Source organism: Nerophis lumbriciformis, linkage group LG10 (assembly GCF_033978685.3).
Source record: "Nerophis lumbriciformis linkage group LG10, RoL_Nlum_v2.1, whole genome shotgun sequence".
NCBI lineage: Eukaryota > Metazoa > Chordata > Actinopteri > Syngnathiformes > Syngnathidae > Nerophis > Nerophis lumbriciformis.
The window spans coordinates 20,048,826-20,072,749 of record NC_084557.2 but is presented as its reverse complement, the minus strand read 5'-3'; the positions used below and the strand labels follow the sequence as shown (position 1 = coordinate 20,072,749).

At 39.6% G+C, this 23,924-nt stretch overlaps 1 protein-coding gene across 2 annotated transcripts; it reads left to right on the top strand.

Annotated features, from left to right (window-relative positions):
* The first annotated feature begins 92 nt into the window (after positions 1 to 92).
* Positions 93 to 19,137, top strand: selenoo1 (selenoprotein O1). 2 transcript variants are annotated; one of them, XM_061970101.2, is made up of 9 exons: positions 93 to 774; positions 4,696 to 4,899; positions 4,986 to 5,163; positions 6,537 to 6,667; positions 6,786 to 7,063; positions 8,049 to 8,217; positions 17,064 to 17,249; positions 17,475 to 17,631; positions 18,589 to 18,810. In XM_061970101.2, the coding sequence occupies exons 1-9, from the start codon at positions 215 to 217 to the stop codon at positions 18,808 to 18,810; spliced, it is 2,085 nt and encodes a 694-aa protein (XP_061826085.1). In that variant the 5' UTR covers positions 93 to 214. The 2 variants fall into 2 exon arrangements, with proteins under 2 accessions (XP_061826085.1, XP_061826084.1); XM_061970100.2 differs by having other exon boundaries at positions 94 to 774; positions 18,589 to 19,137.
* The last annotated feature ends 4,787 nt before the right edge of the window (positions 19,138 to 23,924 follow it).

Sequence of the window (23,924 nt, the reverse complement as noted above, 5' to 3'; positions counted from 1 at the left end):
AAATACAGGTATAATGTCTATGCCCTGAGAATATACAGTACTGAATCAAGCTTGTTTTTTTTTTCTGCCGGTGCGTTTCTGACCGGACGAAAAATAAGGTAACACCCTGTGCACACAAACATCCGCCGTGACTTCTGGATTATGAAAGCATGACGAAGAAAGTATTGCAACTACGCCAGACAAGAAGTCGGCAGATGGGCGTCACATTAGTTTGATGGCTCTTGCGCTACATCGACTAGGATCAGGAACGTCACGTCTTTTCAGACTAGGTGCGCCCGCATTTAGGCTCCTAAACTCTGCTGGAATGGATGAAATGGGTCACGCCGTGAGTCGTTCTTCGCTGGAGCGGCTCGACTTCGACAACGTCGTTTTAAAGAAACTTCCCGTGGACCCCAGTGAGGAACATGGCGTGCGGCAGGTGAAAGGGGCATGTTTTTCCCGAGTCATTCCGCAGCCACTGACCAATCCTCGCTTTGTGGCGGTGTCCCACGGAGCCTTGGCCCTGCTGGGACTCAATGGAGACGAGGTCATGGACGACCTGCTTGGCGCAGACTATCTGAGCGGCTCCAAAGTAATGCCTGGATCCGAGCCCGCTGCGCATTGCTACTGCGGCCACCAGTTTGGCCAGTTCGCCGGTCAGCTGGGTGATGGGGCCGCCTGCTACTTGGGGGAGGTGAGGGCACCACCCGACCAAGACCCTATTCTGCTGCAGGAAAACCCGAGTGGCCGATGGGAGATTCAACTGAAGGGAGCTGGCCTTACACCTTATTCCAGGTACGGAGTAATATGTTATTGGACATGTCATTTTCCTGAGGGAACTCTCCCCTGAAGGAATCAATCTATATGTAAATAAATAAATGAGTTATACTTGTATAGCGGTTTTCTACCTTCAAGGTACTCAAAGCGCTTTGACAGTATTTCCACATTCACCCATTCACACACACATTCACACAATGATGGTGAGAGCTGCCATGCAAGGCGCTAACCAGCACCTATCAGGAGCAAGGGTGAAGTGTCTTGCCCAAGGACACAACGGACGTGACTAGGATGGTAGAAGGTGGGGATTGAACCCCAGTAACCAGCAATCCTCCAATTGCTGGCACGGCCACTCTACCAACTTTGCCACGCCAACGCTTGGCAACAATATACACTGCATCAGCCACAATCCAGCTGCTTACTTAGTAACTAGTGTGCCGTGGGAGATTATGTAATTTCACCTAATTGGGTTAAAAATATTTTTTGCAAACCAATAATTATAATCCGCAAAAGTGCCGTTGTTGAGTGTCTGCACTGTCTTGAGCTCGGCAGCGTAACCGTGTAATACTCTTCCATATCAGTAGGTGGCAGCAGGTAGCTAATTGCTTTGTAGATGTTTGTCGGGATCACAATATGCAGACGACAGCGGGAGGCAGTGTGCAGGTAAAAAGGTATCTAATGCTTAAACGCAAAAATAAACAAAAGGCGAGTGCCGCTAAGAAAAGCCATTGAAGCTTAGGGACGGTTATACAAAATGAAACTAAAACTGAACTGGCTGCAAAGTAAACGAAAACAGAATGCTGGACGACAGCAAAGACTTACAGCGTGTGGAGCAGACGGCGTCCACAAAGTACACCCGTACATGACATGACAATCAACAACGTCCGCACAACTTAAATAGTCTTGGTTGCGAAAAACAAAGCAGGTGTGGGGGATAGCGTGCAAGGAAGACATGAAACTGAAACGAAACGGGAAAATACTAACAAAACAGGAAAAGACACCAAAAATAGGAGCGCAAGACAATAACTAAAACACTACACACAGGAAAACAACAAAAACTTCAAAATAAGTCACGGTGTGATGTGACAGGTCGTGACCGCACACCTTCTTTGAGACAAATAGTGATGCATGGTTGGTTATGGTTTGAATTCATATCCAACAATTGAACAACTTTTTACTGTCAATATCGACTACTGAGTTTCATTTTTCTATGTTTTCTGCTGGTGGTGTGCCTCTGGATTTTTTCAATGAAAAAAATGTGCCTTGGCTCAGAAAAGGTTGAAAAACACTGGTTACTAAACTAGTCTTGACATGCACTTGTTGCTAATACTTTTGCCCCTTTCATATACCTGAACTACAGTATGGAGAGAAATTTGTGTTTTTTTATGCAAACGATAAATTAATTTGAAACCCCCACAGTTTATAACCCCCAAAAATGATGTGCATCCAAAAACTTTTTTTTTGGTTTAAAAATATATTTTCAGAATTCAAATCCATTTTGTTAGCACATCTGTTACTTTGTTTGCAAATCATAAAGACACATTTCTCTCCACAGGGTCACGCCCATATGGTTATGCCAGACACTGACCAAATAAAGGCTTTTATAATCCCCTCCCACAAGATTGAAGTTTAGTAGTCAAAAAATGAAACAAACAATTTGTAATGTTATACGTATATCCCAGAGGAAAAGGTCAAGTCCAATAGAAGATTTACCGGTAACAAAAACTTGTCACAGGTAAATGTTACAGCGTTGGTATCAATATTGCTAAAGTATTTTAGCCCATATCACGAGCAATCTATGTCCTGAACGAGCCTCTGCAAGAGTGAGTCATGATGAAGCAGTGTGTTCCAAGTTGAGTAATAGTTGGGTTCATTTCTGGGTGAGTTTCATGGTTTATTTTCAGAGTGAGCATATGTAGTAGCTAAGACATTCCTGTCTTTGACCCCGTGTTCCTTCTATCGGACAGAGATGGCCTATATTGTATTGGAAGGAGTAAGCAAAATTGCAAGTGTCCTTGAAGTAGCATAGGAAGGTAGAACACAGTCCTAAGACATACCAGTGGCCTCTCTTAAATGAAAACAGTGAGCTACATTATCCATCCATCCATCCATTTTCTACCGCTTGTCCCTTTCGGTCGCGGGGGTGCTGAAGCCTATCTCAGCTGCATTATGTGCGTTTGTAGTTTAGTCTAAGGAATTTATCTATGGATTTAAGTAAAATAGAATGATGAGCAAAATAATATATATTCCAGAATCTTATAACGGTAACCAAAACACTGATTGACAATTTGTAACTAAAAAACAATATGCAACACATCATTTTTTTTTGTTACTTGAAGAATAATTTGCAACCCAAAAACTTTTTTTGTTTTGAAAATACTTATTCTTATTCCAGATCTATTGAGTAGAAAAAACCTGAAAAGCATTACAAACCTGTTTGGAACCACAAATGAACTGCAGTCACGTCTTTTCGGCATGTTTTTAACGTCACAAACAAGACAGTGCCCACAGTAGCACTCACTGCTCGTTGAGAAGAGCAATCGATATGCACTTTAATGTCAGTCTACAGTAAATATTTTTTTATATAAAAAGAGCACCTGAAGGGGTCTCAATACACGCTAAATAGCATCAAAGTCGCTAAGTTGGCAACACCGATCACTCATACTACCGTATTTTCCGGACTATAAGCCACAACCTTTTTCCCAAGATTTGACCCCTGTGTCTTATGAAACGGTGCGACTAATTTGTATGAATTGTTGAATCAATGTTTTGTATTCACAAATAGTTTTTGAAGAAAACACCAACAGACCCTGAAAAGATGTGTTATTGTTTGTGCTATGGCGCCATCTTTTGGACGAGTTCACTCACTGCAGGTGCTGCTGGTTGAAAATGTATATCCTGTCCCGTCTTTTGAACCGGAAGTATAACCGTCTACAGCGTTTCTGCTCGTAAGGATTCGTCATTCATCACTCCAAGCAACATTTGTAAAGTTTACAATATAACTAAAACAATTCATACTTACTACATTGTCTTGTGTGTGATGTCTGTAGGAGTGTTTCAATGCATATTTGTACGTGCTATCGTAATGTTATCAAGCTAGCGTCGTTAGCATTAGCAAATATGCTAGCACGTTTACAAGGGTCTGTTGTTATTATTAACTTACAATGGCATTCTTTTTGTAATGTTTCGTAAATTCACAAAAACGTCACTGTTGAGTTGTTGAATTTGTTTAGCTGATTGGAGAGCTAGCTTTCCCAGTTATTGGGTCCATGACGATGAATTCTGTTTTGTTTGATCAGCCGTTTAACTGCCGTGTGACAGGCACTGTTTGAAAACAATTAAGGTATGTAAGTAAACATTTACAAAATATTTCCTAGCTGTATATCACTGCGGCTTATAGTCTGGTGCAGTTAATATATGGACATATCCTACCAAGTCAGACCTACACTGTTTCAATGCCCATTTCTCTGATGATGCAATTGTTGATGACTGAAGTGCTGATATCAACCAAACCCTCCTCATCCCACCCCCCGGATTGTAAATAATGTAAATAATTCAATAACTCTGATGATTAACTTGTGTGATGACTGTATTATGATGATAGTATATATTTGTACCATGAATTGATTTACGTGGACCCCGACATAAACAAGTTGAAAAACTTATTCGGGTGTTACCATTTAGTGGTCAATTGTACGGAATATGTACTGAACTGTGCAATCTACTAATAAAAGTTTCAATCAGTCAATCAAAGACAAATATTAATTTCTTCTCAAATTTGGTGGTTACGGCTTAGATACGGGTGCACTCCCTAGTCCGGTAAATACGGTACTTTATCTTATTCTCTGGCAGACTAGCTGTGTATAATGTGTGTTAAGAATCGGAGTTCCGACGCATACCAAATTTAACATTGATTTTGGATGTTCTGTTTCTCCATAGACAGGCTGATGGCCGCAAGGTCCTTCGCTCCAGCATAAGAGAGTTTCTTTGCAGCGAGGCAATGTACTTCCTTGGTGTCCCCACCACTAGAGCAGGCTCTGTTGTGACATCAGACAGCCGAGTCATAAGAGACATCTACTATAGCGGACACCCTCGCCATGAGAGATGCTCTGTGGTCCTCCGGATCGCGCCGACTTTTCTCAGGTGAGAAGTGTTTGTTTGCCCCCAAACATATAAAACATGCTGTCTTTCTTGGAGTTTATTGTTGTCACTGTTCCCTCAATAAACAGGTTTGGTTCTTTTGAGATATTCAAGCAGGCAGACGAGTTCACAGGTCGTCAGGGTCCAAGCTATGGACATGATGAGCTGCGAAGACAAATGTTGGATTATGTCATTGAGACTTTCTACCCTGATATCCAGCAGCAGTACTCTGACAGGGTGGAGAGGAATGTGTCTTTCTTCAGAGAGGTGGGTCCACGTCTACCTTTCTGACATGTTTCTTACAGCAATGTTGGTACAGCATATTGTCGATTTAAGACTTGACGTCAGACAGTGAAGCCCAACATGTGGATCCTCTTATTGCGTTAAGCTGTCATTAATGTCTCAGTGACTGCCGGTGCAGACATTGTCCTGCCTTCGTTATGTGATTATGGCCAACCATTCAGGGATGCTGGCCAAAACTGTTTGCTCTCACTCAAAGTTTATTTATTGAAGCATAACTTAACCAAAGTATAAACAACAATAGTGCAAAATCATACCTGTGAACCGTATTTTCTTTGTAGGCGTCTGACAAACAGGGACACTATTTGAAACTTACTTAAAAAACCCCCATCTCATGTCGCTCAAATAGAAACAAACAAAATATATTTAGTATTTACATGTTTTGATGAAATATAAATGCAGTCTTTTAAAGTGATTAGTTACGAGTAATATTACAGTATTTCATTTATCTCATTAGGGCTGGGGATGTTGATTATTTTAGTAATTGAGTAATCCGTCGACTAATTTTTTTAATGAATTAAAAAACGTTTTTTTAGCCACAATGTGTCTTTTAAGTAAAATACATACTTTTTTTTTGTATTACCTTATTCTTTCTTCTTTTAAATGCACATAACATTGGAATTACACTTTTACCATGGGAGCAGCATCGCTATATACTACTTATCAATCAATAAATCAATAATTTACACTACTTATTTTCATAAAAAATAGAAAAACAGTTAACAAGTAAAAGAAAAAACAATGTGGAGTCTAAAGCCAGTTAATAAATGAATCAAGAACCAAACTAAACAAAAATACTGAAAGTATGAAATGTTAAGTGACAATGTATTTAACAATTCAACACATAAACATTTGAAAGGGTATTAATTGGAGGAGTGGTGTTAGATTTTTGAATATCGACAATCAGTTACAGTCATACTCTTGATTCTGATTAACACATGTACTGTACATTCTACACTTTGGTTCTAACTACCTTCTGTAATATCCCCCATTAAATCATTTTCAAATTCCCTACTTTGAAATAATATTTTTTGCAACTCTACTTTCAAGCACCAGGTGTCATAATATCCACCTGTATAATTAGCATTGGATCCAACCAGAAACATAAAGAAAGACTTCATTTTCAAACAAAGACAATAATGGTAGAATCATGCTTTTCAAATTCCTGTGTGAATGCAAGATTAATGAAATAATATAACAAAAAAGCTAAACGAATTGACCAATAAAAGTATGTGATTGTCCATGGGCATGTGGCCTAATTCAAAGATAAATAAATGTAAATAAGTATATTTACAACACTTTTTCTGCCCTCTCTTTCCATGACTCCCGCTTGTTTGAAGGTGATGTGTCGGACAGCTCGACTGGTAGCTCAGTGGCAGTGTGTAGGTTTTTGCCATGGCGTCCTGAACACGGACAACATGAGCATCCTAGGACTCACACTGGATTATGGTCCTTATGGCTTCATGGACAGGTGAGATATTTGCAAAACTGCAAGTGACATTTCACTAGAAATACTATGCATTCGTGTTCCTTATGCAGAACGTCTATGTTCATCCCCTTTTTATTCATCCCTTCTTATTTCCTTTTAGGTTCGATCCGAATTTCATTTGCAACGCATCAGACAACTCAGGGCGATACTCTTACGAGGCCCAGCCGGCTATTTGCCGGTGGAATCTTATCAAGTTAGCAGAGGCCCTCGATCCAGAGCTTCCACCTGACCGGGCAAAGGCTGTTATGGACGAATATTTGGATTCGTATAACAGATTCTACCTTAATAATATGAGAAATAAGCTGGGTTTATTCAAAAAGGAGGAACCAGAGGACGAGATGCTGATAACAGAGCTGATGCAAACAATGCACAACACCGGTGAGACAGGAGTGTCTAATGGTTTACATTGTCAGTGAAGGAAACATTCTACATTGATGTATGTATCTGTGTAGTGTATGTATGTGTATGCGTGTGTGCATGTGTATATATATATATATATATATATATATATATATATATATATATATATATATACATATATATACATATATATATACTATGAATATATACATAATATGTATATACCCCCCACAACCCCTTTAGGGACAAGGTGTGTGTGTATATATATATATATATATATATATATATATATATATATAGGGACGGCGTGGCGCAGTGGGAGAGTAGCCGTGCGCAACCCGAGGGTCCCTGGTTCAATCCCCACCTAGTACCAACCTCGTCATGTCCGTTGTGTCCTGAGCAAGACACTTCACCCTTGCTCCTGATGGGTGCTGGTTAGCGCCTTGCATGGCAGCTCCCTCCATCAGTGTGTGAATGTGTGTGTGAATGGGTAAATGTGGAAGTAGTGTCAAAGCGCTTTGAGTACCTTGAAGGTAGAAAAGCGCTATACAAGTACAACCCATTTATTTATATATATATATATATATATATATATATATATATATATATATATATATATACATATATATATATATATATATATACATATGTGAGTGTGTGTATGTACTGTATATATATATGAAAGTGTGTATGTATGTATGTATGTGTGTGTATATATGTATGTGTGCGTGTGTGTATATGTATACATATATATATATATATATATGTGTGTGTATATATATGTATGTGTGTGTGTATATGTATACATATATATGTGTGTGTGCGTGTATGTGCATATATACTGTATATATATTTATATATATATATATATTTTTTTTTTTTTTGTATGTTTGTGTGTATGTATGTATATGAAAAAGCCACACTTTGTCTTTCACGTGACATGTGACATGTTTTCTTAGTTTTTTTCCCCCGTTTTTCATTGTTGTGGTCCATTATTATGTAGGAGCTGACTTCACCAACACTTTCCGCAGTTTAAGTCAGATCTCGTGTCCCACTGAGAGAGAAAGTGACACAGAAGAGGACCTTGTCAAAGAAGTTGAAAAGCTGCTGCTGGAGCATTGCGCCTCTTTGGATGAGCTCAAAGCTGCCAACAAACCCACCATGGACCCACGGTGAGCTGTTTGGACCACTATAGCCTGAACACACAACACAACAGAGTTTGCTGAATTTTTTATTTGAGTATAATTTTTAAGGGAAGTGTGTTCTTTTTTTGAAGAATAAATGTTTAAGTGCACAGCTAAATGGTAATTAGTTTTCTATTTTTATACAAAGCATCTTGGATAGGATGTCTTGCCAATATACTTGGGGTGGTGGGGGCGTTGTGTTATGGGGCGTGGCCAATATGACATCATAGAGTTTGTATCCCGTCGATGATGCATATATCTTCTTTAAATTGGCTTACAAAGTATACATGTATTTAAAAATCTGTGTTAATAGTATTAACATACATGTTTTGCTCTTTTCAGTTCCAACTGAGTATCTTACAATGTAACACATGCTGTACTATATTCTGCCCTCACCAAATGTTGGAATTTAGTTTGCCAAATATGTAAACAGTTAATTAAGTCATTGTAAAACTGAGCACCGAAAGAAAAGTACATCAATATACACATGGGGTGCACATACATGTAGAAATTGCGTTAAATTAATATTACAATTTGGTATAAACTGAAAAACAATACAATTATTCAGGATGAAGATTGGGTCTAATGACGCTAATTTAATGCTAACGTACAATGGACCATCTCATTGACAAGTTAACGAAAATTATCAGAACAAACTGTGCTCCAGATTGCCAATATATATGTGGCGTCATGATCATTTTGATTGGCAATGGTGGATATAAATGTTTTATGTATATCTACAAACAAACATGTGCTGTGTATTTAAAAACAATTTTAAGTTATTAGTTATTCGAAATAAGAGGAACAAGCTGTAGAAAATTGATGGGTGAATGGATAATTTTTCTTATATTTTTCTCTTTATTTCAATTGTTGCTGCTTTTGTTAAAATGTAACACCAGCTACATTATATTCTGCCCACCCTGAATGTTGGAATTTAGTTTTCCAAATAAATCTTGTGAATTCGAGATTAAAAAATAAACAGAGGGTTTATTGGTATTCTCCACATTGAAGTCACTTTAAAACTAAGCACACTAAGGAAAGTACATCCTTGAAAACACGTGAAATGTAGGAATCACTTTTAATTATTAATACAATTTGAAATAAACTGGAAAAAGAAATGCAATTATACACGATGAAGATTAGCTATAATGCCGCTAGATTAATGCTAACGTACAATGGAGCAGCTCATAGGTTGTACTAACCTGACGTCATGTCCTGCTCATTAACTATGCAAGGCTCAAAGTGGTGGGCCAGCGAGCATCTGTTGTAATAGCGTTCTGGGCGGCACTTTGCCTTTCTCAAAGAAAAATGCCCTATGCTTGCGTTGTTTTAGGCGGTTGGAACCGTTCAAATCGCGAAAGGGACAAAAGTTTCTGAAGAGTTCTTCAAAATGTAATAAAGAAGGGCAAAAGAGCGCAAACATTTACAAAAGACGACGAAAAAAGTGTCACGCACTCGAGACCACGGAAGTATAGTCGAAGAACGCAAGAGTTTGCAGTGATCACTTTGTTAAATGTTTGTTTGATATACTTTTAACATTTAGCATTTCCCATTTAAGTATTATTTTGATATAATTTGTATTTTATCTTGTTTCTGAGTTCTTAAAACAAAAATGTTTGCTACAAGTGTTTTGTAAAGCACCAATTCGGCAAGTCTAAATAAAAGAAAGCAATTGTGAGCTAAACCTAAAAGAGTTAAGCTTTTACCAAAGGCAGAAATTATAAATGAAGATTTCAGCACGTACAAAAAATTGAGATTTATCTTTTTATTTTGACAAAGACGAGAATAACGTGCAAACTCGTAAACGGTGCGTGCAACAACAAAAAGGCAACAGACATGACTAGACGCAAAATTAAATCATGAAATGCAACCTTATCCAAGCAAATCAATGCATGATTGATCCGGAAGAACCTTGATACCAATTTCCTTGACCCAGCCACACACAAAGAAGTTGTAGATTATGCTTTTCCAAGCTTTCATCTTTTTTGTCGTGTAGAATGATGTCTAGAGCACCAGATATGGTTCGATATGTCTGGGAACGCGACCGACGGATAATCCTTGAGGTCACTCGACAAATCATTTTTTGATAACGTATAGGGATGTAATTGAATGTGACCTGCCACGGCATTTTAATTACTGCCACACCTTGAAAAAAACCATAATAATAAATTATATATATATTTATTATTTATATATATATATATATATATATATATATATATATATATATATATATATATATATATATATATATATAATTCTTATTTGCCAAAAGTATTTGGCCACCTGCCTTGACTCACATATGAACTTGAAGTGCCATCCCATTCCTAACCCATAGGGTTCAATATGATGTCGGTCCACCTTTTGCAGCTATTACAGCTTCAACTCTTCTGGGAAAGCTGTCCACAAGGTTGAGGAGTGTGTTTTTAGGAATTTTGGACCATTCTTCCAAAAGCGCATTGGTGAGGTCACACACTGATGTTGGTCGAGAAGGCCTGGCTCTCAGTCGCCGTTCTAATTCATCCCAAAGGTGTTCTATCCGGTTCAGGTCAGGACTCTGTCCAGGCCGGGGAAGTTCATCCACACCATACTCTGTCATCCATGTCTTTATGGATTTTGCTTTGTGTACTGGTGGACAGTCATGTTGGAAGAGGAAGGTGCTTGCTCCAAACTGTTCCCACAAGGTTGGGAGCATGGAATTGTCCAAAATGTTTTGGTATCCTGAAGCATTCAAAGTTCCTTTCACTGGAACTAAGGGGCCAAGCCCAACTCCTGAAAAACAACCCCATACCATAATTCCTCCTCTACTAATTTTCACACTCGGCACAATGCAGTCCGAAATGTACCGTTCTCCTGGCAACCTCCAAACCCAGACTCGTCCATCAGATTGCCAGATGGAAAAGAACGCATCTCCACTGCTCTAGTGCTTTACACCACTGCATCCCATGCTTTGCATTGGACTTGGTGATGTATGGTTTAGATGCAGCTGCTTGGCCATGGAAACCCATTCCATGAAGCTCTCTGCGTACTGTACGTGGGCTAATTGGAAGGTCACATTAAGTTTGGAGCTCTGTAGCAACTGACTGTGCAGTAAGTTGGCGACCTCTTTGCACTATGCGCTTCAGCATCCACTGACCCCTCTCTATCAGTTTATGTGGTCTACCACTTTGTGGCTGAGTTGCTGTTGTTCCCAAACTCTTCGATGTTCTTATAATGAAGCCGACAGTTGACTTTGGAATATTTAGAAGCGAGGAAATTTCACGACTGGTTTTGTTGCACAGGTGGCATCCTATGACAGTTCCACGCTGGAAATCACTGAGCTCCTGAGAGCGGCCTATTCTTTCACAAATGTTTGTAGAAACAGTCTCCATTCCTAAGTGCTTGATTTTTTACACCTGTGGCTGGACCAAGTGATTAAGACACCTGAATGTGTGGCCAAATACTTTTGGCAATATAGTGTATATATGTATTTTTCTGCCTTTAAACAAATTAAATATAATGTATTGTAGACCCCAAAAGAAATCACACAAAGTCTGGCGCTATTTTAAATTTTTATTACCAATCTTATGATAACAAACGGCACAATTCCAGCAGGCTTTACCTCTCGTGCAAACACTTTTGTCTCTGTGAGTCCACGCTTCCTCAGACACAAAACAACACTTCCTCATTCTTCGCCAATCACCTTTCAGGCAGGGACGATACGATGTGTTTGCAAACATGGGAAAAACTGACATCAAATTCAAACATAAAACATTAACACCAGCTGGTCATCACAGTATGAATTGATATATATTGCCTTTTATTTGCGCATTATTGACGAGTGATGTACCGAAAACTCAACCACCGAAAAATATTTTTTTAATAGTAATTAATAATAGCAGATTTGTTTTTAAATGTATGGATATATTTTTGAGCCTTTTTAAAGAAAAAATATCATAGCAAATTACTCAATGACCTCATGGTGATCACGCCCATAGCCATTTTCCTTACCACGCCCCCACCGCCACAGTTATGTTGGCCGTCTAGGGCAGGGGTCGGCAACCTTTACCAGTCAAAGAGCTATTTTGACCAGTTTCACAAATTAAAGAATACAATGGGAGCCACAAAAATCTTTTGAAATTTAAAATGAAATAACACTGCATACAAAGTTGTTTTTTTGCTTTGTGCTATGTATAAACCAAGGGTCTCAGACACGCGGCCCACACTTTAATATGAAAATTGAATGTTAGTGCGGCCCGCGGGTTTTATATGAATGGCGCTTGACAGCGTCATACTTGTCAACCCTACCGATTTTATTGGCAGACTACGAATTTCAACGCAACTGTTCTCTCGAACGTGCCGTGATGGTACAACATTTAGCGCCCACTACAACAAGCGTGCCGGACCAGCCTCACGTTTTATGGGGCTTCTACTTGCTCACGTAAGTGACAGCAAGGCATACTTGCTCAACAACCACACAGGTTACACTGACGGTGGTGGTATAAAAAACTTTAACACTCTTACAAAAATGCGCCACACTGTGAACCCACACCAAACAAGAATGACAAACACATTTCGGGAGAACATCTGCACCGTAACACAACATAAACACAACAGAACAAATACCTAGAATCCCATGCAGCCCTACCTCTTCCGGGCTACATTATACACCCCCGCTACCAAACCCCGCCCACCTCAACGACGCACAGAGGAGGGGGGGGGGGGGGGTTGGTGTTAGCAGGGGTGTTTAATGTAGCCCGGAAGAGTCAGGGCTGCACGGGATTCTGGGTATTTGTTCTGTTGTGTTTATGTTGTGTTACGGTGCAGATGTTCTCCCGAAATGTGTTTGTCATTCTTGTTTGGTTTTGGTTCAAAGTGTGGCGCATTATTAGTAAGAGTGTTAAAGTTGTTTTATATGGCCACCGTCAGTGTAACCTGTGTGGCTGTTGACCAAGTATGCCTTGCTGTCACTTACGTGTGCAAGCAGAAGATGCATATAACAAGGGACTGGGCTGGCACGCTGTTGATACAGATTGTAGAGGGCGCTAAATGCTGTACCATCATGGCACGCCCTTATTATTATTGTAAGGGAGTTTTCTGCGAGAGGCACTGAAATCCGGAAGTCCCCCGGGTCGGCAAGTATGAAGCTGAGCCGCATCAGAGTGATCAAAGAGCCGCATGCGGCTCCGGAGCCGTGGGTTGCCGACCCCTGGTCTAGGGGAAACCCTAAATTCCATTGCATAGTTAGATTTTTTTGCTAGTATCTGCTTTTAGTGGTAAGATCTATGCCCCTTGTGTACTCGGGAGAGTGCGTGCACTGCTTGCTGCACAGTAGCCATATTGGTATGTGTACTTCCGTTCAAAAGTCACATACCAAATGCATCCTATTGACAGGCTAACCAAAATTAGCATGGCCACTCACAGTGCACATACATGGAAAGACAATCATTCCCACCCACATTCATAATTATGGACAATTTACAGTCTCCAATGAAGCTAAAAATGTTAGGTAGCATATGTTGGTAACATGCATATTTTTGGAATGTGGGAGGAAGTCGGAGTACACATGATGAAACATGCAAACTCCACACAGAGATGTAAAAATGGAGGTTTGAAGATGCACAATGCATAAAATTAGACGCTACTGTTAATAGTCATGTCAAAATTAGGGTGGTTTTCAAAGGCTTGGAAAAAATGCTTTAATTAACTTGAAAAATGTTTTTTTATTAACTTGTTTTCTCTACTTTTGCCGAGTGCCATCTCTGTTCAGGGGCCGATCAGGTGTGCGTCCAGCTGTAGTGCTTATGCTGACAATCGATTCAGATCCACGTTTTTCAAAATATGTATCGGAACACTTTTTAATTATTTGAGATGTTTTTCAAACTAATTATTGCCAACAGTGCATAAATAATAGGCAATATATTATGTATCCATTCATAAAATATTATTTTTTTAAATATATATATATATATACACACAAAGCCTAATTTTTAAGGTTTGGCGGCTTTTATTTTGCCGTGGCGGGGCGCTACGATCAATTACATGTCGGAAAACCCTGATGTCGGATTTTGAAAAATGATTGTTATGTTCAAACATTTGAAGATGGGTTGAAGTTCAACGACTTTGATTATCCTATGTGGGATATGGTTCAAAACACTTACCGTACTTCACTAAATATGGTGAATAATTGTTGCAGGCTCAGTTCCTCAGACAAAAACAAGAAATTGAGCCACACCCTGTCAAAATAATGACTCAAAAGTTGCATAAAAGCTACTGCAATACTCTTTTCTTTTTAAAATAACAAAATATAAGATACTGTGTACTGAAATACAAAAAAGCCAACATTTTTAATGGTAATATATAAGCAATAGAACCAACTGATCCCACCCTGACAGAGCCACTTCTAAACACTTACCTGTTATCACTGTTTAATCTGTTTTTCAGATTGTCTGCCCTAATTTCTGTACATAACACATGTGAATTAGTAAAAATAACATGCCTGTGGATATTCTCATTCATTCAGGTCATTGTATTTTCAAAGCATTCAATTGATTGAAACTGGACTGTTTAGTTTGTATTTGATGTTTCACCTCTCATCCAAGTAGACTTCATCAGTTCATGCTCATAGACGTAGATTGGTCAAATCCAGTCTTAGACTTAGATTCGTCAGATCGCTGTGGAACGACCACTTCCAGCCCAAAATCCGTTGTTGGACTGGAATCACCCATTTTAGCATTCAATTCAGTTGTAAAAATTGCACAAAAAAGGGGCATCTGTGTTTTGTAACTGCTGTGATTAGTTGGAGCCTAAATTATAGAGTTTTTGAAAGGACAGTGTTATATGTGGGCGATAAGTGGTGTTGCAGATCACCTCCTCTGTTCAGGAATGTTTTTTCTAGATGGCTTCCGTCACTCCCCCTTCGAACTATTGAGCCTCCCTGTCCAGAATCCGTACATTTTGGTTCTTTAAAGAAGTGCTGTTTCTCTTTGAGGTGCAAGTAGACAGCTGAGTCTTCGTCTTTGCTGTGCCATACGCCGGCTAAGTGGTTTGTTTAGTTCCCCCAATGTATAAATCATTGCATTTATCTTTACACTGGACAGCATACACCAGATGGTTTTTATGGGTCTGTGGTGACTGGTCTTTCGGGTGCACTAGTCACTGTCTCAGGGTGTTGCTTGGTCTGAAGTGTACTAGGATTTTGTGTTGGTTGAAAATTCTTCTGAGTTCCTCAGATAGACCTGATACATATGGAATGACAATGTTATTGCGTTTGTCACCTTTTTCTTCTTCATCCACTCTGTTCTTGTTTCTTCTAGAACTGGGTGTACTTTTCACAAACGACCAGCAGGGATAACCATCCGCTTTCTTTTTAGCCTGTCGCCTGGTACATTATCTGCTCTGTGTTTTAGGGTTCTGATTACGCCCGGTTTGTGCTGCTATGGGTGGTGTGAGTCAAAAAGTAGGTATTGATCAGTATGTGTGGGTTTTTGGTAAATCCCAACATGGAGACCCATGTCCTCTACAATGTGGACGTCAGTCTAAAAAAAGGTAACTTACTGTCTTTGACATCCTCACGTTTGAACTTTGGGATTTTGTCCACTGAGTTATTATGTTCAGTGAAGGATTGCACTTTTTGGCTTCGGATTTTAACGCATGTGTTATCCACATATCTGTATCAATGACTTGGTGATTTGCCCTTAAAGAGCTCAGAGCTCTCTTTTTCATGTCTTACATGTGAAGGTTTGCCACAATTTGGAATACAGATTAACCCATGACACAACCCTGTTTTTGTCGGTAAAATGTTCCCAGGAATTGAAAGCATAAAGTGTTAATCAACGTTTCAGCAAAAGGCATATTTGTTGTGGGTTTAGTGTGGCTCCATCCTGTAAGGTGTGATCATGTAGTAAACACAGCTTCTAAGTCTCTACTGCATCCTGGGTTGAAATACAGGTGAACAGGGAGGTGACAAACCTCTACAAACACCTCGGAGTTCTAGACATGATGTGGTGTTTTGCCAACCAAAGGTGCTAAGATATTAGCCACATACTTAGTAGTAATGTCAGAGTTAATGCTGCTGAGAATGAGTCTGGGAGGAGCCTCATCTTTGTGTATTTTTGGAAGCCCATAAATACCAGCGATAGTCTCTTCTGGGTATAATCGGTAATAAAGTCGATGGCTGATGTTTCTGACTTCTTTAACATGTGTAGGTACTCAGTGATTCTCCTTTTGTACCCACTGGTTGGGTCTCTTTTAGGAAAGTACACATTAGTGTCTTTGAGAAGTACAAGCAACTTGTTTTGGTAGCCAGTTGTGTTGAGAATGAGTGTACATCTCCCCTTGACTGCTGGCAAGATTGTGATATTTTTATCCTTTCAAAGAGATTATACTGCTTTCTCTCCTAAAAAGAGAGGTTTTTGAGTGTGGGGGCTTGGCATTAGAGCTGCTGTCACTGTCATTTGTTCCCCTTTGGTTTCTATTCGATTTTTTTCTTACTTAATATTAAGTAGTGAGACATACCGTGTAAACCGTCAGTTAATTAGCTTTTAGCAGTTGGGCAGATGTCTTTGAATTATCCTAGACTTTTTCAAAACATTGTGGATTATTCTATGACTATGCCGTGATGCACGTAGCAAGTCCATAAAGATATGCTTGAGTGTGGTGTTGAAAAACTGTAACCTTTAACAATGTTCATGTGGATTAATGGAGAAAAAAACTCCACAGACATGCTCTCTCTGCAGAGTTGAAGGTGTTATAGCTGCAGAGGTGCACAACTCTATTAATTAGGTGTCCCAATACTTCTGTATATACTGTCTACGTAACAACATTGACTCATTATTTGTGTCTGCTGCCAACAGGGAGTTGGCGATGCTGCTTTCCATGGCAGAGAGCAACCCTGCACTGTTCCAGATGATCTCAGATAGGACAACAATAGCGAGGCAGCTCGACCGACTCAGCAAACTGAAAGAACTAATGGAGACCACCGATGAAGAGCTCAAAACCAAACAGACTGAGGAGTGGACCCGCTGGATCACACGCTATAGGTGAAATACACAGACGAGAATAGAGACAATGCCTCATTTGGTGGCAACATAAGACAGCTGGGGCTTAAAATTGACAGGCGATTGTGAAACTTCCTGACCCGAAAGAGAGATATCCTGGTGGAAGTGTCACTGATAAATTGGGCGTAGAGTGAAAAAGGGCAGGAAATGGGCTGTTGGCTGTTCCATTATTGTTCCTATTAGTGTTTTGTGGTATCACTCTTGCAGGAAGCGTCTGGCGCAGGAACTGGAGGGCCAGAGCGATGTGCAGGCCGTGCAGGAAGAGAGGGTGAGGGTGATGGACAGTACTAACCCACGTGTGGTACTCCGGAACTACATAGCCCAGAATGCAATAGAGGCCGCTGAGAATGGGGACTTCTCTGAGGTACGATCTATTTCTTAATGTTGATCTTCATTCAAGTTTAATTTCTTCTTCCATTTTTTTACAAGTTACAGTAATTTGTCATTTTAGATAAATACTTTAAATTAATACAAATATCAAGACTTAAATAATTTGAACATCCAATAACTCACTTCTGATAACGATATTAGAGCCTTGAGTATTAGTCGACATCGATATTGATCTGATGTGTATCATACAATTATTATTTTGTGATGTGAAATTTTAGAAAAGGCTTCATCAAGTGTAAGTACTCAAACCGAATAATGGGAGGTATGAAAAACATTAACCTATGTATTATTAACCCTCTGGAATGGACTTATGCAGTCTTTCAGTTCATTATGTTAAGCTCATTATGCAGTGATTTGAATGATGTGGATACGCTTTTTACTGGGTACTTCCCAATATGCTTTTGCCTTGGGCACTTCATATCTGTAAGTAATATGTATAAATAATAATGTTATACTTGTCTATATTGACAAATGTTCTGCGGTATTGTTCAATTAAGGACACTTATGCATGTCTATCTTGTTTGCTATTGTGTGCATAGTTGTTCTGTAGCTGCTAACTCCTAGTAGTCTACAGTATATTGTAGCCTGCCATGTTTACAAATTGTAAATTACTTTACTAAAATAAAACAATAGATCAAACTATGGGAGGACATTTAGATGTTAACGGGCTGTCCAGCATTGCACAAGTAAACACGCTGTGGTACTGCTTGTATCGAATATAGAATCCCATCCGATATTTGATAGGACTGTCAAATTGGTACATCCTGAGCAAGAACATAATGTATGTATCCATTTTTTATTTTGTTTGTTTTTAACATTTTATTCCGAGCAGTTCCTTATAGACCTTGCCTTTAGCACTGAGACACTATCATGCCCATTGTCAGATTGCTAAATCTACCTCCATTATGTTTAATATGTGTTTATACAACAGGTTCAGCGGGTCCTCAAAGTTCTGGAGAAGCCTTTCTCTTCGCAGCCAGGTCTAGAGGCTCCTGCGTGGGTGGGCCAAAGCGGTGCCACCCAACAGGGTGAGAGAGACGACAATGTGGAGGAGGAGCAACAGGAAGAGGTGGCATCTACCTCGACAGCCAGAGAACCTATTCCGTACGACAGCAAACCTCCAGCTTGTTCTCAGGGAATCTGTGTCACATGATCTTCGTAGTAACTTCCCTGAGCTTCATCATCTGGCCTGCCAAAGCGTGAGGGAAGTTTTAGCATTTTACTTCCTGTTTTTTTTCACATTTAATACCCCTTGTGAATTGTTTGCACAACCTTTTATATCGTTGTGGTGGGCAGGTGTCAGGAAAGTGGTACTGAGATTCAACACCCCATAGAGAACATCGGTGACACAAAGCAGTCGGGAAATAAGTGGACTTTTTTCCTCGTCTGTTTGGCATTGATGGCTGTTAATGACGACTCAAACGACAAGTCTTGCGTGGACCCGTTTGAGGCTGATAAACTGTGGTGTGGCATCTTTAACGTACGAATGCATACATTCTAGTCAGTTAATGTGTAATTGCTCTGTAATCCAATACACACTAGCACTGTCAAATAAATGTTAGTTTAAAAATATGTGATTGTAGTTTGCAATGGTGTATGTAGAGCACTGATTGTTATAATTTGTTATTCACAGCATTTGTTCAATACTTGGTTGATGCACCTTCGGCAGCAATTAGCCTGAAATCTTTTTTAAAGTGATGCCGCAAACTTGGCACACCTATCTTTGGGCAGTTTCACTCATTCCTCTTTGCAGCACCCCTCAAGCTTCATCAGGTTGGCTGAGAAACCTTGGTTTTATCCAGAACGTCTCCGGACATTGCTGCCTTCATCCTTCCCTCTGTCTTGACTAGTCTTCCAGTTCCTGCTGCTAAAAAAAACACCCCCACAGCATGATGGTTCACTGTAATGATGGCATTGGCCCGGTGATGAGCAGTGCCTGGTTTCCTCCAAACATGACACCCGGCATTCACGCCAAATAATTAAATCTTTGTCTCATCAGACCAGAGAATTTTGTTTCGCATGGTCAGAGTCTCTTTCAGATACATTTTGGCTAGCGATGGGCATGGAATCTGTTACATTTTTGGCACTGACTAAATCCTGACGGTCCTACCGGGCATTGATTCACGTAAAATTCAATGGTGCCTTGTTTCGGTACCTGAGTTGGGCTGCTGCCGCTGTGTATCGATTCCTAGGTACCGGTAATTGGTACATTATCAGTTCAAATGTGAAAGGTACCCATCCCTAATTTTGGCAAACTTTTTACTAAGAAATTACATCTGTCTGGCCACTATACCACACAGGCCTGATTAGTGGATTGCTGCAGAGATGGTTGTCCTTCTGAAAGATTCTCCTCTCCACCGAGTGACCACCAGGTTCTTGGTCATCTCCCTGACTAGACTAAGATGAATGCAGCAAATTATAGAGACATCCTGGATGAAAACCAACACTTGCCATCCAACCTGATGGAGCTTGAGAGGTGCTGCAAAGAGAAATAGGCAAGAAGGAACGGGCAAAGCGGAATGAGCCAAACTGCCCAAAGATAGGTGTGCCAAGCTTGTGACATCTTATTCAAAAAGACTTGAGGCTGTAATTGCTGCCAAAAGTGCATGAACAAAGTATTGAGCAAAGGCTGTCAATACTTATGTACAGTGGATACGGAAAGTATTCAGACCTCTATGAATTGTTCACTCTGTTTCATTTCAGCCATTTGCTAAAATGAAAAAAGTTAATTTTATTACTCAATAATGTACACTCAGCACCCCCATCTTGACAGAAAAAAACAGATGTACACATTTTTGCAAATTTATTTAAAAAAAGAAAAAGAAAAACTGAAATATCACATGGTCATAACTATTCAGACCCTTTGCTCGGTATTAAGTGGACGCACCCCTTTGAGCTCGTACAGTCATGAGTCTTCTTGGAAATGATGATGTTTTTCACACCTGAATTTGGGGATTCTTTGCCATTTTTCTTTGCAGATCCTCTCCAGTTCTGCCAGGTTGGATGGTGAACATTGGTGGACAGCCATTTTCAGGTCTCTGCAGAGATGCTGAATTGGGTTTAGGTCAGGGCCCGGGCTGGGCCAGTCAAGAATGGTCACAGAGTTGTTCCAAAGCCACTCCTTTGTTATTTTAGCTGTGTGTTTAAGGTCATTGTCTCATTGGAAGGTGGACTTTTGGCCTAATCTGAGGTCCTGAGCACTCTGGAAGAGGTTTTCTTCCAGGACATCTCTGTACTTGGCCACTTCCATCTTTCCTTCAATTGCAGCCAGTTGTCCAGTCCCTGAAGCTGAAAAACATCCCCATAGTATGATGCTGCCACCGCCATGTTTCACTGTGGGGATTGTATTGGTGAGCAGTGCCAGTTTTCTCCACTCATACATCTTAGAATATCACCAAAAAGTTCAATCTTGGTCTCATCAGACCAGAGAATCTTATTCTCACAATCTGGGAGTCCGTCATGTGTTATTTTGGCAAAATCTATGCAGGCTTTCATATGTCTTGCATTGAGGAGAGTCTTCCGTCCGGCCGCTCTGCCATAAAACCCTAAGGAGTGGAGTTGATTTTGTGGAACTTTCTCTCATCTCCCTACTGCATCTCTGGAGCTCAGCCACAGTGAGCTTTGGGTTTTTTCTTACCTCTCTCACCAAGGGTCTTCTCCCACGATTGCTCAGTTTGGCTGGACGGCCAGGTCTAGGAAGAGATGCTGTCGTCCCAAACTTCTTCCAGTTGAGGATTATGGAGGCCACTGTGCTCTTAGGAACCTTGAGTACTGCAGAAGTTGTTTGTAACCCTGTCTCTGAGCTCCTTGGGCAGTTCCTTAGACCTCATGATTCTCATTTTATCTGACATGCACTTTGAGCTGTAAGGTCTTATATAGACAGGTGTGTGCCTTTCCTAATAAAGTCCAATCAGTTTAGATAAACACATCTGGACTCCAATGGAGGAGCAGAACCATCTCAAGGAGGATCAGAAGAAAATACGGTATGTGAGTTAAATAAGAGTGTCACAGCAAAGGGTCTTACCATGTGCCATTTCAGTTTTTCTTTTTTAATACATTTGCAAAGATTTCTAAATTTCTGTTTTTTTCTGTCAAGATGGGGTGCTTAGTGCACATTAATGAGAAATAAAATGAACTTTTTTGATTTTAGCAAAGGGCCGCAATGAATCAAAGAGTGAAAAATTTAAAGGGGTCTGAATACCTTTCGTACCTACTGTATGTGTGATTCTTTATTTTCATTAAATCCGCAAACATTAAACACAAGTCACAATGTCATTATGAGGTACTGTCTGTAGAATTTTGAGGACAAAATTATTTTTTTTCTATTTTGGAACAAGGCTGTAACATAGTGTGGAAAAAGTGAATCACTGTGAATACTTTCCGTATGCACTTTTATGTGCCATATGGGCCAATTAGAAAATCAGCTGCAGACTGAAGGTTTCAGAGATGCATTTCGGACACCCTTACATCAGATTGGGCAGGTGGCCATAATATTGTAGCCAGTGGTTGTATACATAAAACAGAATTAATCAGTCAAATTGCGATAATGATGTGACCTCAAGGAAGAATATATATGTCATAAATTTGGCGGGATGAAGTAGTATTTCAAAGCTGGTCGTCTTTTGCATCAAGGTGATACCGTATATCCTAACATGAAATCCAGCCAGCATAGACCAGTTTATACCAGTTTCAAGTGTCCTCATTGAGGAAGTGATACTGTAGCTCGTCAGGTTTGTGTGATTTCTTTTAAATTAATTTTTCTTTATAACATCAACAATGTTCAGAAGACAACCCAAAATGTGTGTTTTTTCACACAGTCTTCATGTCTAAGTCCTCATTTCCCCTTGTGTGTATAATAAGGCTTACGAAAGTATAATACAATGTAACTATATCAACAAAATAACTGTTATTCCCTTTAATTACATACAATTATTTAAACAAAATATGTTAACAAAATGCAAAAACTACAATTGTTTTTTTGCTGAAATCCTTTACACCGTGTCCAAAGGACTATTCCCCGAGTTCCTAAAGTGTATAAATAGGCAAGAGATTTGAACGCCATAATAACACACAAATATTTGTAAAAATCAACAGAAGAGAAGGAGAAATATAACCTTAGAGGAAAATGTCATTTAAAACATCTGTACGCACGTACAGCACTTAAGACCTTCAGTATATCAGTATGTGGAATTAAATTGTGGAATGAATTAACCAAAGAAATCAAACAATGTACTAATAATATAATCCACTTCAAGAAAGTCTTCAAACTTAAAGTGTTTACAAAATACAAAGAATAACCATGATGAACATTCTGAGTTTATTTCATCCATCCATTCATTTTCTAGATAATCTTACTTATCTCACCATATGAAATATAACTTTCTGCACTAATTATTATTTATTTATTTTAATGTTATTAGTTATGGAGTATATTGTGTATAAATTGAGAACAGGGAGTGAACAAAAGTTTTGGCAACTACTATGTAAAGGAAAAGGGGTAGGATTAAATAAGCTCTGCTTCTTCCTACTCCTTTTCAAACATGTCGAATAGAGAAACTGGAAATTGTGATGTATCGTGTTGTGCATGCATATTCGAAATAAACTCAAACTCAAACAAAAGAAACTTAACAGAACAGCCATCTAATCAGACTATAATATACTGATCCGATATGACACTTAAATTACTTAATTGGATCAATCACCCAGCACACCAAACGTACAATATGTGTTGTGTATGTACAATAATGTCACCCTCTGTATGATGGATGATCAATAATTAACCCCCAGGGGTGAAATGCTGGCTTTTTTCTGTAAATGTTTTTATAGAATTTTTGTTGTTACTCCATTATACATAATTTTTTTTCAAAGAGGGTAAACTTTCCTGGTAAATTTAAAAATGTCAATGTCCAATTATTTCACAGACGTATGATACACTGACATTTATTCAACAACACCCCAAAGCCAAACAGGATATATAAGACCTTCAGTTTTTCAAAGACCATACAGACATCCATCCATCCATTTTCTACCGCTTGTCCCTTTTTGGGGTCGCTGGAGCCTATCTCAGCTGCATTCGGGCGGAAGGCGGTGTACACCCTGGACAAGTCGCTACCTCATCACAGGGCCAACACAGATAGACAACATTCACACTCACATTCACACACTAGGGCCAATTTAGTGTTGCCAATCAACCTATCCCCAGGTGCATGTTTTTGGAGGTGGGAGGAAGCCGGAGTACCCGGAGGGAACCCACACAGTCACGGGGAG